Source organism: Gouania willdenowi, unplaced genomic scaffold (assembly GCF_900634775.1).
Source record: "Gouania willdenowi unplaced genomic scaffold, fGouWil2.1 scaffold_85_arrow_ctg1, whole genome shotgun sequence".
Classification (NCBI taxonomy): Eukaryota; Metazoa; Chordata; class Actinopteri; order Blenniiformes; family Gobiesocidae; genus Gouania; species Gouania willdenowi.
The window spans coordinates 782180-799878 of NW_021145250.1; the positions used below are offsets into that span (position 1 = coordinate 782180).

At 35.9% G+C, this 17699-nt stretch overlaps 2 protein-coding genes across 6 annotated transcripts; one reads left to right on the forward strand and one right to left on the reverse strand.

Moving 5' to 3' along the window:
* Positions 1 to 222: 222 nt before the first annotated feature.
* LOC114460955 (proteasome subunit beta type-8-like) lies at positions 223 to 3078 on the reverse strand. 2 transcript variants are annotated; one of them, XR_003673779.1, is made up of 4 exons: positions 2827 to 3078; positions 2467 to 2608; positions 1290 to 1385; positions 223 to 625 (listed from the first exon to the last, which is right to left on the reverse strand). XR_003673779.1 is itself a non-coding variant. In XM_028442855.1 (3 exons), the coding sequence occupies exons 1-3, from the start codon at positions 2974 to 2976 to the stop codon at positions 1348 to 1350; spliced, it is 330 nt and encodes a 109-aa protein (XP_028298656.1). In that variant the 5' UTR covers positions 2977 to 3078; the 3' UTR covers positions 719 to 1347. The 2 variants fall into 2 exon arrangements, 1 of the variants encoding a protein (XP_028298656.1); XM_028442855.1 differs by lacking the exon at positions 223 to 625 and having other exon boundaries at positions 719 to 1385.
* Positions 3079 to 3876: 798 nt separating this feature from the next.
* Positions 3877 to 11644, forward strand: LOC114460953 (H-2 class I histocompatibility antigen, Q9 alpha chain-like). 4 transcript variants are annotated; one of them, XM_028442851.1, is made up of 8 exons: positions 3877 to 4007; positions 6105 to 6365; positions 8163 to 8441; positions 9098 to 9418; positions 9581 to 9682; positions 9792 to 9809; positions 10611 to 10657; positions 10854 to 11644. In XM_028442851.1, the coding sequence occupies exons 1-8, from the start codon at positions 3941 to 3943 to the stop codon at positions 10899 to 10901; spliced, it is 1143 nt and encodes a 380-aa protein (XP_028298652.1). In that variant the 5' UTR covers positions 3877 to 3940; the 3' UTR covers positions 10902 to 11644. The 4 variants fall into 4 exon arrangements, with proteins under 4 accessions (XP_028298652.1, XP_028298653.1, XP_028298654.1 ...); XM_028442852.1 differs by having other exon boundaries at positions 9587 to 9682; XM_028442853.1 differs by lacking the exon at positions 9792 to 9809.
* The last annotated feature ends 6055 nt before the right edge of the window (positions 11645 to 17699 follow it).

A 17699-nucleotide genomic window follows, 5' to 3' on the forward strand; every position in this document is an offset into this window, starting at 1 on the left:
GCAGGGTGGAGTTGAACCGAGAGGGGAACACAGTTTGTGATGAGGTCAGCATCACCCACAAGTTGTATGTTTATGCTGTGCCTTCCCTTCCTGTTGATGTACTCCCACTCTCTCATGGGGGGCTTGTATACACACATGAGTGCAATCAATTACCCCAAGTATTGGGCATGTTCCCCAACAGTAAGAACTTGTGCTTGATCTGGGAAATCTGGTCATCCCTTGGAAAACAAACAAACTGATTGACCAGGCTGGCCAAAGTTACTGACTCAGCTTTCACCACCTTACTCACAGTTGACTTGTCCACTCCTATACTGTCACCAACAACTTGGTAAAAAGACCCAGATGCATAGAAACGCAGAGCAATGAGGACCTGCTCTTCCACTGACATACTGTGACTCCTTCTGGTTCTGCGTTGAAGCTCTGGCCTGACAAGGTGAATACACTGACTATGTTCTTGACATTATTGGAGGGGAGCATTCACAAGCTCTACATGGGATTCAAGGTGTTGCAGGCGATGGTGAGCCCACAGCTGAAGGGAAAGGTGAATCAGATCCTACTGATGCAGAGGTAACGGTGATCCTTGATCTCAGTACAGTTACTGTGGAAGAAGTTGGAAAAGGTGGATCTGCACAAGTAGAGACACTTACCACTGCAACAGGAAATCAAAGAGGCTTAAAACGTCCTTTGTCAAACAAAGATGATGATGCCTACAGGGCACTTCTTTAAAGAGAAACTGAATGAGCAGAGGTACAGATTGGCCTGGTAGAGGAACAGACTGCAGCAAACCAAAGCCAAACTTGAGATTCGTCTTCTGAAAGCACATCTTCAAATGTCTGATCATTCCACAGAAGAAGAAGGCTGAATGTGTGTGTGCTTTCCTCATGTTTCAAGGTTGAATTTGAAATATGGAATGTGATATGGTCTGGCTGGTCAAAAGATAATGAAAATGGGATGTTTGTGTTTTCTGTGCTTTCTTTTTGTTTCTTCAAATGAATACACTTTGAGTTACTCCATGCTGGCTATTCTACTTGTTTGTTTTTACGCACCTAGTGGCCTTCAATGTGATATGCAGTCTAATTTAGAGCACACATTATCTGGATTTGGTAATCTTGAAAATTTGGATTTGGATCAGACTGATCTAATCCTACTTTCCTTTGAACAACTGGGATAAAACTTAGACAGATTACATGATCCTGGATAACAAAAGAGGGATTTCAGAATCCTGATAGTTTTTATCCAGATTAAACCTTATGAACAACTGGGCCCTGGAGCACGTGCAATCTACTCACTCTCATGCTGCGTTCAAGGACCCTCGGAACTCTGCAGTTCAGCTTTAAAACTCCAACTTCAGTGTTGCTGACGTCCAAAATATCTCACAAACATGGCTGAAATAAATCATATTAACAATAAAGACAACACTGTTTATGTATTTAAAACTGTATTTTTTCAGAATAGTCATTTTTTGTACTTGTCCAACAAAGCAAGGCAACAATATGTAGCACATTTATACATTGTTACAACGTTGTTTTTAAATGAAATGTTTATATTTTTTACCATTTTAATGTATTTCTATAATCAACTAAATAAAAACAATTTAAAGTAACATGAATAAAATGTGTCTGGTGTAAAATATGTTTGGTTGGTAACTTTAAGAATCTACTAGTCATGTTGGCTGCTGATCTAAAAAGTTCATTTAAAGCTCTGATACATAGAATACAGACAGTGTTTCACCTAAACTACTATTTTATTCATTTTATATGTTTATTTCAATCATTTTGTGTATTTTTGTCATTAATTCATACATTATTTTTATGTTTGTTGTCCTTTTGTCTATTTTAATGTAATTTTATGTTTTTATTCATTTATTTTTCTTGTCATTTTATAAATTTCTCTGTTATTTTTTGTGTTTTATATTTTTGTGTTTCTTTTTATCACTTTCTTTGTTTACTTTGGGGGGGCCACACAAAATTAGACCATGGACCGCATGTGGCCCCCGAGCCTCCTGTTGCCCATGTCTGACCTAGAGGTGATAAAATTAGTGATATATATATATATATGTATTTAATCAGTGACTTAAACACTGAAATGAAGTCAACACAACTCATTATTACTTAGTTTATGATTATTTTTCACTGACGTGTCAAATCCAGTAGGACACGACTTTTTATTAGGTGTGTTTGGTTTATTGTATTTAACTTATTGTTTATGGAGGTAGATTTGTGTCTTTATTATTCAATCAAAGAAAATAAATGTTAAAATGAATAAAATCATATTTTGCACCTAAAAAAAATGTACATTTGAATACTTTTATTAGATTGAAGTGATTTTTCTTGAATAATAAAGACACAAATGTACGTCCATCATCTCTTTCCATGACTTCAGATAAACACACAGGTTGATAACTTTATTCACTGATGGATATTTACAGGTGTTAGAAATGAACCAAAGTCAAAGAGTGGCTCATACCCAGATATTTCCCTGCAGAGGCCCTGGAGTCCACAGCCACGATGACTCCGTGTCTGAACTTGAAGGCCAGGGTGGTGGTGCCGTGGTTCAGTTCGATACAAACTCCTCCGTCACGGTTACAGGACTGTACAAACCCCGAGGGCTGAGGACGTGACACCAAAGAAGGGTTGAATGACACTCCACGAGGGTTTATTACACACATCTGGGTTTATCTGATAGTTATTAGACTTGTGCGTCTTTACGCGCCGCGGACGCATGGAGACGCACAAAGTCAGGTGATACACCGCGTCTGACGCTCTGCTGTTTACAGCAGCTACAGCTTTGATTTGAAATAATGAAAAAGTCTGTGTTTATACTCACATCTACACCCAAAGGAACAGAGAACTGCTGAGTCATGGTACCAAAGCTGTAGTGGTTGGGTCTGTCCATGAGATCCGTCTGTCCCGGAGCAATAATGTGTCCCCGGAGGTCAGAATAGGGTTTGTACCCACTGACATCAAACAGAGCCATACTTTAAAACACCTGGAGGAACCAAACTAATCAATAAATCAACTCAGAAATATACAGTTTGGTGAATACATGATCGATGATTTTCCAGCAGCAAATTCCAAAGTGAAAGAGATTTGAACAAATGTCAAACTTTTGTCGTGTTTGTGTTTTAGAACTTCAAAATAAAACTACAAATCTACCAACTTTAATCCATGAAATTGATTATTGATTAACTTTTCCCTCAAATGTTGATACATTTCTCAGAAACATAGAAATCAGAGGTTTTTAATAAATGGTATCAAATACTGTTTTTTTAAATACCAAATATACATTTTCTACTTCATTACAAGCTTTTTTATATGAAATATGTTCCTATATATATATATATATATATATATATATATATTTGTCATTTGCACTAAACTCTGTACCTTTTAGTTTTACCATTAGTTTAACTATGAGTCCTTCAATCACCTGTAGTTTTAATTAATATAATTAATAATAAAAAGTATCTGAAACATTTAATATCCTATAAAAGTATAGTTTCATCAACACAATTTGTTAATAAGAAAATGACTAATAATCTGAAAAAAAATACATGTGCACAACTCAACTTGATATTTTTTCTTCAACCAATTAAAAAATAAACATAGTTTAATCACATTGAACATTAATATGATCCCAGATCAGAGTTGGTTATTTAAACACTTATTTTAGGACATTCTTGTTGTTTTCACTACATTTTAGTTCTAGTTTAGTTTTACTTTCGTTTTACAACCTGAGATCCTTCCTCTCAGTTGGCAACAGATGACGCACCCGCCCTCTGTGAAATCCCTATTGGTGGAGAGAAACCATAAGCTCCTGTTTTTTCTCTGTTTTTTTATTCTCTCTCAGAGTTCTTCAGGAACAAGGAAACAATCGCTCCTGTTTCTTCTGAACAAACGTTGAATCTTTAGAGAAATTTGAAGGAAAAAAAAGCTCCAAAATGCAGATTTCCTGTTGGTTTTGTTCACTTCTCTGCCTGAGTCTACAGTCTGTTCCTGGAACTTCAGGTAAGTTTGATTCAATCTGACATCGTTTCTACAATGATTTCTACTTTACAACCCGTGTGTAAACTCAGGACATTTGTTTTAACCACAAATCAGCACAAAAAAAGGATTTTAGAGTTGATAAAGAAACAGTGTTGGTCTACAAGTCCACACACAAACATTGACTTTGTGTTTAAATTCAAATGAGTCACAATGACACAAAAGCCTCTGCGTCATTAATTCCCAACAGGTTATTTACGGTAGTGCGACATCACATTTACATTTTAGCTTTGACTGTTTTCTACTCAGAGTCAATCTGAGAGTTTGAAATAAATGTTTAAAAACATTACAAATTAATATACAATTATGATTGTAAAGTTTCTCATACTAAAAATATTTTGCAACAAACCACGTTTAAATAACGTATGTAAATTATTTCTGTTTTGACCAGATTTACAGCAGCAATATTTGTGAAATTTGTGACAATTTGTTTTCTCGTAAATTTCTCGTCAATATTGAATTTAAATGTTAAATTTAAATGTTAAATATTAAATCTAAATGTTACTTTAAATCCAAATGGTAAATCTAAATGCTAAATGTTAAATCTAAATGTTAAAATTAAATCTAAATCTGAATGTTAAAACTAAATGTCAAATGTAAATCTTAAATGTTAAATCTTAATCTAAATGTTAAGTTTAAATGTGAAAATGTCAAATCTAAATGTCACGGGTGAAACAAAAATATTTAGCTAATATGCAAATTAGAGGAAAGTACCAAAATGAAAGCTCAAGATTTAACATTTAGATTTAGGTTTCACCTTTAGATTTACTATTTACATTATATTCATATGAGAAAAAAAAATCACAAATTTCACAAATCTTGTAAATCCGGTCAAAAGTAACATTAAAAAAAAAAAATACATATATATATATATATATATATATATATATATATATATATATCTTTATTCAAAAACGTTTTTTAAACATGGTTTGCTGCTAAATGTTTATTTTATCATGCACAACTTTACAATGGGGGCCCCATACATTAGGTCCAGTTATAAACACTTTATTTACTAATGCATTTAGACCTTTGAAGGAATTTATACAACAAATAAAATGTTCATAAAATGATAAACACTTTATTGGTTGTTTGGGTTGATTTTAATTAAAAATGTATTTTAAATATTTAAACTTATTTATTCAGACTTTTAAAAGTGTAAATGTTTTTTCTGTTCATTTAGTTGAATGTGTTTGTATCTTTTTAACATTGTTGTTTAACTAGTTGAGTCTCTTCATAAAAACTTTCATTTTCATTTAAAAACTGAACATCATTCAACCACATTAACTGTGACTAAACTGTAGTTTCTCTGAAATTTATTCTATTAAAATATAAAGTTTACAAGTTTGACACACATCTGATTTTAGTGTTTTAATATTTATACATGAATATCTACAGTAAATAAATCATTAGAAAATTGTCCTATTTTAACTTTGTTTAAATAAATGAAATAAGATCATTTAACCACATTAACTGTGTTTAAAGTTCACTTTCTGCTCTCTGTTCTATTGGATTCTTTTTTAATGATAAACATTTGACTTACATCAGTTTTTATGTCTTTAAAGAATCTTTACAGTAAATAAATTATTAGAAAAGTGGAAAAATATTTAGTTTGTAAAAACCTGAGTTTATTATGTTTGTTGAATTTAGTTTCTTATTTCAAATACTTAAACAAAGACAATAAAAACAAGACAGTACCAACAAAATATAAATAAACATTGTAGGAGGAAAAAACAATGAAGAATAATTCATAATTTCTCACCACATGAAATAAAAAAGTAGGACGTCTTTCTTTTGGTGGACATTTCACTAGGTGGCGCTGTCCTATGTGATATTGACACCAATGAAGCCAATCAGCTTCCTGCTTTGCTACAATAAAATGTCTAATTACTCCTAATAGTCGTGAGAAAAGTGTCAGACACATAGTTTATAAAGTCAATGAGTTTAGTTTGATATGAATGTGTTTGTAACAGCAGAGATCACTGTGATGTGTGTGATTGTGTGGATACGTTCATGTTGTTGTTCAGTGTCTGAATTCATGACTCTGACCTTTTCTTACAGTGCTGCACACTCTGAGATATTTCTACACAGCTTCATCTGACGTACCAAACTTCCCAGAGTTTGTGGGTGTTGGTTATGTTGATGATGTTCAGATTATTCACTACGACAGTAACACCAGGAGATCAGTCCCTAAACAAGACTGGGTTAAAGATGCAGCAGATGAACAGTACTGGGAGAGAAACACTGGTAACTTCATCGGTGCTCAGCAGGTGTTCAAAGTCAACATTGAAACTGCAAAGCAGCGTTTCAACCAAACTGGAGGTTAGTTAAAGTTCTCTTGTTCTTTCTAATGCTGATGTGTGACAGTGTGTGTTAATGCTTGTTGTGTAGCTGTAAACACACGTGTGGGACACACACTGAAAGCGTGTCCTCAAACCCTGAATAGAAAGCACAGCATCACTAAGTGAATGCTGCAGGAACCATTCCCAAAGCTGGAAAAATGCTGACGTCAGCACTTCCTCCGTCGTCCCTCGGAGTCACTAGATTGTCATTGGACGCTGAAAGAAGCTCCATTGTTGTGGACGTTGGATGTGATGATTGTTAAAGGTGTCAGTGAGAGACTTGAAGGCTCTTCTGTTTCCAGTCACATGTAGTAGCGCCTCCTGTTGGTCACATAAAGTCATGCAGCTGTGCTTTGTGTTGCTCCTAAAACTGGATCCTACTTTCACATCTTTGTTCACATTCAGCCTTAAAAGTCTGACTTTAGAGTTTAGAAACACCAGAGTTTGTGAGAGTGGAGCAAAGAAAAGCAGTGGAAACAGTAAACCCAGATAAACAGAGCCCCAACACTAACTGGGAACCACTTCAACACCACAGATCTTTGTCTGCACCAGTTTTGGAGCTCTTTGTCATGTTTGACTGAGATCACACATTTGGGTGACGTTTGTTTTGGAGCATTTCTTTTCTTTCTGTTTGTATGAACACACTGATTGAAGTGAGACAAAGCACAGGCAGCATCCCAGTAAGATCACTGGTTTGTTAGAGTGGAATAAAGAGCAGGCTGGAATCAATGGTTTAAACCACTGGTTCTCAACCTTTTTTAGACCACCACCCCCAAAATAAAGGTCCCAGAGAGCGGGGACCCCCACTGTAGCTGAAGGTGGTTGAACACAGACATGAACATTGAAGAACAGTCATGTGGAGACAGGACCATCTATAAGGGGGAATAAAGGAGAGATTTTGGGGTCCATCCATAAAGTCAGTAAAATGATGGTCCATTGTTCTATGAATCTGTGATAACCACATTATTTATTCATCTGAATAATATCCACTGTTATCCAGGAACGTTTATTATTATTATTATAGTCATCTTAAAGATGGAAATCCTGGTTTTAATCACTAATAAAATGGTTCAAAATGACCAAAAATGGTGGAAAAGTTGGTGAAATGGGATTTTAAAAACCACAGAAATTAGTTAAAATTTAAAAATTAGAGTGGATAAAAACAGACAGAAAAAGAGTTAAAAAGGGTTCAAAGTGTAAATATTGGAAGAATTAGTTTAAAACTGGTAAATAATGGACATGACAAATGGTAAATGTGGTTAACTTGGTCAAAAATCTCATGAAAATAGGTTAAAAGTGACAATAATGGATCAATATATGTGAGATTAGGTGTAAAGTGTAGACGAATGGTTTATACGTGATGAACATGTCTGGAAATGTGATGTAGAAGTGTCAGAAATGTGAGAAATGTAGTAAAAATATATTAACAGAAGCAAAAAATATGGCACGAAAAAAATGATGAAAATAGGTTAAAATATGGTGAGTTTGGTGAAGTTGTAGAAAAATGATAAAAATTAACAAAATTGTCTTGAATTGTTAAAACAAAAAATCTAGTTTCTTGAAAGAATCTGACGACCTCCTCACCGGTCTAGTGACCTCAAATGGGGTCCTGACCCCAAAGTAGAGAACCTCTGCTTTAAAGTGTGTGTGTGTGTGTGTGTGTGTGTGTGTGTGTGTGTGTGTGTGTGTGTGTGTTGTGTGTGTGTGTGTGTGTGTGTGTGTGTGTGGTGTGTGTGGTGGGTGTGTGTGTGTTTAATATGATCTCTGTGTCTCTCAGGTGTTCACATTTTCCAGAGGATGTACGGCTGTGAATGGGACGATGAGACTGGAGATGTTGATGGTTATGATCAGTTGGGTTATGATGGAGAAGACTTCATCAGTCTGAATCTGAAGGAACAGATATGGATTGCCCCCAACCAACAGGCTTTCATCACTAAACTCAAGTGGGACAATGACAAAGCTAGATTGTCACACTATAAACACTACCATACTGAGGAATGTCCTGAATGGTTGAAGAAGTACGTGAACGCTGGGCGGAGCTCCCTGATGAGAACAGGTAAACTCCTCTGAGACACATGAAGACAACAGTGTGTCTTTATCAGTGTGAATGAACAGTCAGATCACAGTGGTCCTCATTTATCAACCGTTGGTACGTTCAGATCTGAGCGTATACGCTACGATCAGATCTCACATCAGGTCTGAGCTCATGTACCATAATCTGATTGAGACTGAAAATAAAGTATTAAACAATCCTCAGCTTTAAGTCATTTAAACATAAGCACAAACACATTCAGAACAGATCAAAACACATTATTAAAAGCAGTTCAACTAAATAAAATGATTTGAAATAAACCCTGGCTGAAAACATCATAAATGATGAGTCATGTTTAAGGCTTTTTAATGCTTCATTTATTTAAATGTGATATTTATGACCTAAAGCGTGCAGACTGAGGCTGATAGAAACATTTGACTGATTTTTTTACTTCAACTCTTTTCTTTGTTTGTCCTGAAAGTGTTTTTAAAAGTTGTGATAAATGTTCACAGTGAACATGATGAAATGACCTCTAAACTGACCTCTCTTTACTCTCCAGTAGAGCTGCAGCTAAACACCACTTTAATAATCCACTGATCACATTATTAGTAGAATCAATAAATCCTCCTCCTCCTCTTCATCATTAAAGTTCACTGTTGCTCCTTGTGGTTCCTCTGCAGATCTTCCCTCCATCCAGCTCCTCCAGAGGACTCCCTCCTCTCCAGTCACCTGCCACGCTACAGGTTTCTACCCCCGCTATGCTGTGATGTTCTGGAGGAAAGACCAGGAGGAGGAGGTGTTGGAGGGCGTGGACCACGGAGAGATGCTCCCCAACCATGATGGGAGCTTCCAGATGAGCGTTGACCTGAACATTTCTCTGATCAGAGCTGAAGACTGGAGCAGGTACGACTGTGTGTTCCAGATTAAAGGTGTGGAGGAAGATCTCACAGTCACTCTGGACAAAAGTGTGATTTTAAGCAACTGGAGAAAGTCTGATGGAGGTGAGAGACTCACTGAGTTCACCCTCAGAGCTCAGTGACACACACAGCATCACACTGTGTGTGTGTGTGTGTGTGTGTGTGTGTGTGTGTGTGTGTGTGTGTGTGTGTGTGTGTGTGTGCGTGTGTGCGTGTGTGTGTGTGTGTGTGTGTGTGTGTGTGTAGGTGTAGGTGTTGTTGCTGGTGCTGTTGTTGGAGGTCTTCTTCTTCTTCTTCTTCTGCTGGGGGCCGTCTCTGGATTCTTCCTGTGGAGGAAACGCTCTGGAGGTAATAAATTAAAGCTGTTTTTATGGATCTTAAAACACTTTTATTTCACTTTTGTTGAATTTCTTTGAATCCATTATTTTCCTTTTTTCTCTGTTTTTCTTTCATTCAGGGTTCAAACGTGCCAACAGTGAGTCCTTCTGATATTTACATTTTTACTGTGTTTATGAGTGACTTTTAATGATAATATCAATGATTTTTCTATGAATCCTTTGGTCTTTTGTTGAATTTCTTTGAACTTTCCTCTCAATCTAAATAATTAATTTCCTTTTTCTCTTTTTTGTTTCATTTCTGGGTCCAACGTACTATATTTGCAGAGACTCGTCATTTTCCTGGTGTTTATATCACATGATTTCAGTCATTTTTAATGTTAAACTGTTGGAAAAACTCAAAATTCCAACAAAATCTTCTAATTTTCCTGAAATTATTGCAAAACACTTTCCTTAATTAAATAGAAATTGGGCAAAAATCTAGATAATTTAAAGTGAGGATCCTGTTGGGAATGAGGTGGAAAAGCACTCGTCGTCAGTTCTCAAGTAAAAGTATAGATATTTGAATAAAAAATGACTGATAAAAGTAAAAGTATTGAAGTTGCTCCATTACTTTAGTAAAAGTAAAAAAGTAAATGCTACTAAATGTACTTAAGTAATAAAATAAAACAAATATCAGTAATGAGACCAGGTTTTTAAAGCAGTAAATTTCATCTCCTTTATTTTGTAGAATCTTGTAGAAACACATGGAAACAAGTTAAATCTGTTTCCTTTGAACACCTGGAGAATTTAGCTCTCATTATAAATAGTAATAAAAAGTGCAAATGCTGAATTAAAGCCAAAGCAGCTTGAGTTTAACATTTTGAAGCTGTTCATAATGTTATGGCTGATATGTGTAAATGTCCAAATGACTTTAACCTTAGATTTGATGTGTTTTTCAGCCTCTGACACGTCGTCTTCCTCAGCTGGAGAGTCAGAGATGAAAACTGTGAGTACATCATCAAATGGACAAAGTGATGAAATGATAAAAACATGATGAAAAGCTTGAGGTCAAACCAGAGCATCACATGATGTGTTAGATGGAGCTGAGCTTCTAAACATGACATTGATGTTTAATGCTAATAAAGCTGATAGATGTGATGATAAAGCTGTGTAATAATGTTTCTCTGTGTTTGCTCCTTCAGGGGACCAGTGAGGAGCAGAGAGGGATGATAACAGCACCCAGCTCCTGAACGCACCACAACAAACATCACTTTGGACTGGACTTCAAGTCCAAGCTGTCAGAAGTGCAGACATTGATCCTCCAGATGTTCTGTTCATCACTTCAGGATGTTGGTGTTTCCAAAGCTCTGTCCTGTCCCATGGATCACTTCTTTCTTTGGACTTTTCATCACATTCACTGCTTTTTCATTTAAAGGGTTACACGTTGGTTCTGACAACATTTGATCAACTTTGGTGATCAATATGTTTATCACATGTTGGTTTGGTCTAGAATTAATAGTTGGATAATTAGACACAAACATATTCCAATGGCTCCTGAATTTAGTATTTTATGATTAAAATAAACAATAATGATAAACATGTGTTTCCTACAGGACAAAATAATAACAGTTTAAATATTAAATAATGGATAAAACAAATGTTAATAACTTTACCTTTAGAGAAAATAACCACATAATTAAAGGGAAACATTAGAAAAGATATGATTTTGTCAATAAATCTGATTTTGAGGAATAACTTTTATTGATCTGTTTCTATTAAATGAGTAAAAACTGAAGAAATGATTATATTGATGTTCTTTTTGTGTTTATTTGATCATTTTTGTCTTTTGTTCAAATATGTAAAATCATTAAATCTATTTGAACAACAATAAACATATAAATGTTAATCACATGTTGGTTTAATAATAGAGAGTGTGAGTAGTTTTGGGGATCACAGATATTATAAAAGTGAAATAAAGGAATTCTGAAACTAAGTCAAGACTCTTAGAGTTTTTCTTTGTTTCACACAATATTCATTCTTTCACATGGGGGGGTTTATTAGACTATTTCTCTATATTTAATCAGCATTTAATCCCAGTATAACTGAGGCTATTAATACTTCCTGGTTTGTTGTATTTGTCAGTGAAACTGGTTTTCCTCTAAAGTTTGGGCGTCTCTGCTTTAAGGATGGACACATTCAGCTATGTCAGCATCACTTTCACTTTGATCCTCCAACTATTCTCAACACACACTTGTATTTGATGTGAACTAGAGTTGAAACAGAAACACGTTGGGTCTGACTAAACACTGGATCATCCATTTTTTGGGAGTGTGTATTTCATGGATTCACTCATTTTTTGGATGGATTTCCAGATCAAATACAGTTACAACATGTTTTATAAGAGGCTTCCTTTAGGTTGGAATAATAAAGCAGTGTTCTAAATGTGCTCTATGATCACTTTATTTATCCCTGTTCATAAATCTATAGAAACCAGGATTATTCAATGACCTGCAAACTTCACACATTTTCATCACAGGAATAATTACAAACTAAAGTAGTTTTTAACATCCAACATTCTCATTTACAAATGTCAACTATTTAGAATAGACGTTGACTGGAGGCTTTTCTATGCATCTTTCTATTCGTGACCTTTTATCATCTCCAGCTTCTTCACTTCATCCAAACTTCAGTTTGATTCAACTCAGCAAAAATAGTTTGAAACTCGATCCAAAGTTTCATTTGGTGATGTTTTCTCCTCCAGGGACTCTGTCTCTTTAAGAAAGCCCCTGAACAGGTTGCAGGTTCTACTCTAACACCTAAAAACTCTCATGAACTCAGACACACAAAGTCATGTGACACACGGCGTGTGACGCTCTGCTGTTACAGCAGCTACAGCTTTGGTTAGAAAACAGAACAACCATCACTGAAGCATCACATCAGTCACTGGATGTTTGGCTCTTTACAAAAGGAGATTTAAAAAATTAACTATGGATGATTTTTGGATTTTTATTTAAAAATTCAGAAATAAAGATTAAAATTCAAGACGTTTTCTTTATCAGGGTTGAAAATGGATCAACAAAGTTTTTTTTTTGTCAAAATAAAAGCGCGTTTGAGGTGTTTTTTCTTCTTTTTTCTCATTTTCCTCTTTTCATTTTTTTTTTTTTCTCAAATGAAAAATAAAGACATTTGAAACATTTTAAATGCTGAATAAGTATTTAATATAATATTGAATTAAAGTTTGATCTAATAAATACTTGTGATTAAAACTGTGCAGTTGTTCATGTTTAAGAGTTGGAAAAATACTACAAATATAAATATAAAATATTAAAATGTATCTGTTTAATAATAAATCAGGTGATAACTTCTGATATAGAAATGTATTTATGTATTTCATGGTGAGCCACTAGAGGGCAGCACAACCACAGTAGAGAATGATCACAGAGTCTGATATAAAGCTGCAGTATGTACTATTACATCAGTGCTAAAAATACCCATTTGATTTTAACAATGTTTTATTGGCTCCATCAGTGAAAAACTGATGTTTAAAAATGTTATTTTTGCATCGACTCCAATTGTTAGAATGAAAGAGAAACTTAAAATTTAGATCGTGAGATACATTTATAATATTTTCCAAACTTTCCAAATTGTTAAAAAAAAAATATATATATATACTGTATATATATATATATATATATATATATATATATATCCATCCATCCATCCATCTTCTCCCGCTTAGCCGTTTCCGGGTCGCGGGGGCAGCATCCTCAGTAGGGAGGCCCAGACTTCCCTCTCCCCGGCCACTTCCTCCAGCTCGTCCGGGGGGACCCCGAGACGTTCCCAGGCCAGCCGAGAGACATAGTCTCTCCAGCGTGTCCTGGGTCTTCCCCGGGGCCTCCTTCCGGAGGGACGTGCCCTGAACGCCGCACTAGGGAGGCGTTCAGGGGGCATCCTAATTAGGTGCCCGAGCCACCTCATCTGGCTCTTCTCGATGCGGAGGAGCAGCGACTCTACTTTGAGCCCCTCCCGAATGACTGAGCTTCTCACCCTATCTCTAAGGGAGAGCCCAGCCACCCTACGGAGGAAACTCATTTCGGCCGCTTGTACCCGTGATCTTGTTCTTTCGGTCATGACCCAAAGTTCATGACCATAGGTGAGGGTTGGAACGTAGACCGACCTGTAAATCGAGAGCTTTGCTTTTTGGCTCAGCTCCCTTTTTACAATGATGGACTGGTGCAGACTCTGCATCACTGCAGACGCCGCACCAATCCGCCTGTCGATCTCTCGCTCCATCCTTCCCTCACTCGTGAACAAGACCCCGAGGTACTTGAACTCCTCCACCTGGGGCAGAACCTCATCTCCAACCCGGAGAAGGCACTCCACCTTTTTCCGGTCGAGAACCATGGACTCGGATTTGGAGGTGCTGATTCTCATTCCGGCCGCTTCACACTCGGCTGCGAACCGATCCAGTGAGAGTTGAAGGTCACGGTATGTCACCTCTCTGGCGGGGAAGGAGCCTGAGCTTGTGTGCGAGGTGGAGAAGTTCGGACTAGATATAGTCGGTCTCGCCTCGACACATAACAAGGGCTCTGGAACCAGCCTTCTCGACAGGGGTTGGACTCTCTTCTACTCTGGAGTCGCCAATGTATATATATATATATATATATATATATATATATATATATATATATATATATTGCTAAAATACTTTTTAGCAATAATTTGCATTATTATATTTAGAAAACCATTTAAAGTCAAACATTTAGATAAATCATAAATGTGTGTAGATATTATGTTTAGGACAGTCTGACTGTTTGGTGTTAATTAAACTAAAATTGTGGGAGGAGATTATGTAACTCAAATATAGATAAACTCTAAAAGATATAAATAATGTTTTTGTTAGTTTTGCTGAGTCAGGAGCAGAATCTCCTGTATTTGAACTCATTGTCTGAACAACACAGAACTAAGGATTTATTTGTAGGGTTTTGCTTTTGTCCTAGAACATAAAACATTATCTCAGTCATGTTATTATTTATTGCAACAACGAGAACTTTGTCATTTATTTACAATAATAATCCCAGAAACAGTTGTTGTCCTCTGATAAACAGAGGTGAACATCACACCTGCTGCATTGTGTATTAATAAACCATTTACTACAATGTCTGCAGCGTCTTCTCTTCACCTTCATCAGGAAATGTCCAGAAGGTTCTTGTGCACATCCTGTGGGGGGCGTGAACATGCTTTCTTGGAAGACGTTTGAACATCACCTGGGGATGGTCTCTTCCCATCATTCAAAGGACTTCCTGCTGCATCTGGGCTTTTGTTGCCTGAAGATAATCGTCTTCTCTTCAGAGCTTTCAGTGTTGTGTCCACCTGGAAAGAGATTAATCAATATTAATATTATTAATCAATTCATGTACAACATGCTAAAACTGCATGATGATACAAGTCAAAGATACATCACAAATATGGCAAAGAGCAGAAGCTAGCTGTGCCTGGAACCTTCTCATCTTCAGTATCTCCTTCTTTGGCATCTTGAGAGCTCTTGTAGAGGAACCAGGCGTTGACCACAGTAAGGGTGATGGTGTGAAAGAAGATGTACATGTAACAACGCCAGGATGGAGAACTTGTATTTCACTGTAAAGGAGTCCAACAAGTCCACGCCTCCCATGGATTTGTTGTTGTAAGGCTTTTCAACGTCAATGTAGGTTTTGGTCCCAGCGTTGAATCTCCAGCACAGGTTCTGGTCCAGCAAAGGATGACCTGAGTGTGACTGCCATGTTGTCATACCATTTAAAAACACAGATGTTGTGTTTAACCTCCACTCTTTGGTCAAAACTTCCTCCACCCTTCTTCTTCAAGCTCTTCTCATCTTCAAGCTCTTCCAGTTGGGTAGGCGTAGCTTCTTGGCTGTTCCCACATAATGGATTCCATGCTCAAGGAGCTTCACTACTAATGGAACAGAGGTGAGGTCCTTGTCTGCGTAGATCTTGTAGTTCTGACCCTTTGGAAGTGTGGAGACAAGCTTCATCACAGCATCACTTGACAATTCACGTGTTCCAGTGTTGCTCCTTTGGTAAACATCGATGTCAAGCATCATTCCAGAGATTCCAGCTCTCACCCATACTTTGAACCCCCATGGGTGTGGCTTTCCTCACATATACTGCTTGATGCTGCTGAACTTCCCCTTGAAAGGAATCATCATGTCCTCCACAGAATTGTGATCTTCAGGAGACATTTCTCTGTGAATGTTTCAAACCATGGTCTGAGTTTCCAGAGTTTGTCCCTCTTTTCTCTTTCTGTCAAATTGTTCACAAAATGTAATGTTGTCAACAGAGGTTGGAACCTGTTGCAGATTACAGAGTGATTCACCACATCTACTGTATATCACAAATGTCTATGGTAGTTAATTTGAGCAAGCTTTGCTTTAGAGTAATGACACCTGAACAAAACGTTAAACTGGATCAAAATCATTTGAGTTTAACAATTTTTTATTGGCTCAATAAGTGAAAAACTGATCTACAATGATTTTGAATTGTTAAAAACAAAAAAAAATGTTAAATTTAATGTTTAGAAAAGCATTTAAAGTCAAACATTTTGATAATATCTACAAATATGTATAGTTTATCTTGTTGAGGACAGTCTGTAGATAGTTTGGTGTTAATTGAACAACAATTGTGGGATGAAATAATGTTTACTGTAGTTTTACAGTTTTTGATGGACAGGATTTGTGAAAAAAATAAACATAAATTTGAAGTCTTTTAATTGAATTCAGCTTTATTTATACAGCGCTAATACAACAAAAGTGATTTCAAAGCACTATCAACATGTTTATAGATGATGAAACGCTCTATACCAAACACAATGAGTCCACACACAGAATTCTACTTATTGCCATAAACAGATTGTGATATATTTTCTTCTGCTGTTACGGACACAAATTTCCTCGTTCGGTTCTTCTTGACGTCACATGACGCTGATGCACGTTCTTGACAGCTTGAAGAGGCTTCACACCACAGGAAATAAAGAAGAATGAGAAGACGTTGTCTTGGAGACTGAAAGAAGACAAACACTGTGGACCCTGATAATTATTAGCCTGGTTATCTTTTTTTTTTTTGGTACTGGAACAAATTCAGATTGGGGACAGAAAGATATTAAAAATGACATTTTTTAGAGTTTGTTGGACCCATTTCTATTGTTTATGGGGTCCAAGCCAATGAAAATAATTTAAAAACACCAATAATAACAGAAAATATGCATTATTTTGTTGTTTTCCTGAAAAACATAAGAAAACAGAATTGACAAATTACTGCTGGATCATCAATTCATCACATTAACTGTGTAATAGTGCATTATTAGGCTTCATTATTCAAAGCAAAATATATATATTTTCCCATTTCTATGTAATTTATTCCAGTAAAAATAAAACCCAAATGCTATATTAAAGGTAAAAATCACTCATAATGGGGCATAAGTGAAAATTTCAACCTTGAGGTGGATCAATAAATATAAATTGATTTACCAAATATTTTGCAAGTCTTCATATTTTGGTCATTGGAACATTATTAGACTAAGAACAGATTGATTTTAACATTGTGGGGTTTGATGCACCTTAATACAATACATAAAATAATCAAGCACAAGTAAAAAGTTGCTCAATTAAATAATACTCAAAGGAAAAGTGACTTCACCCTTCATGTTTATTTATTGGTAATAAATCTTGGTACGGTTCCCTTACATACAGTAAACATCTCATGTAGAAACTTAAAAAGAAAGAGAACAATTCTATCACAAAGGGAACTTAGTTTATTATTCACAAAGGCATCTGTAAAAATAAAAGGTTTGTCAAAATGTACAATACAAATTAAAATAATTAAAATTCTGAGGCTCTAAGTACAGTTACATTTATGAACTCTAAAACATGCCAGATGTTCCATGTGTGTAACATCATAAAAGGTAGAAACCGTAACTATAGGAAGTGGCTTTGATCAGAAATGGAACATTTAGGAACGGAATTAAAAAAAATATTCACAAAAAATAATACTTAC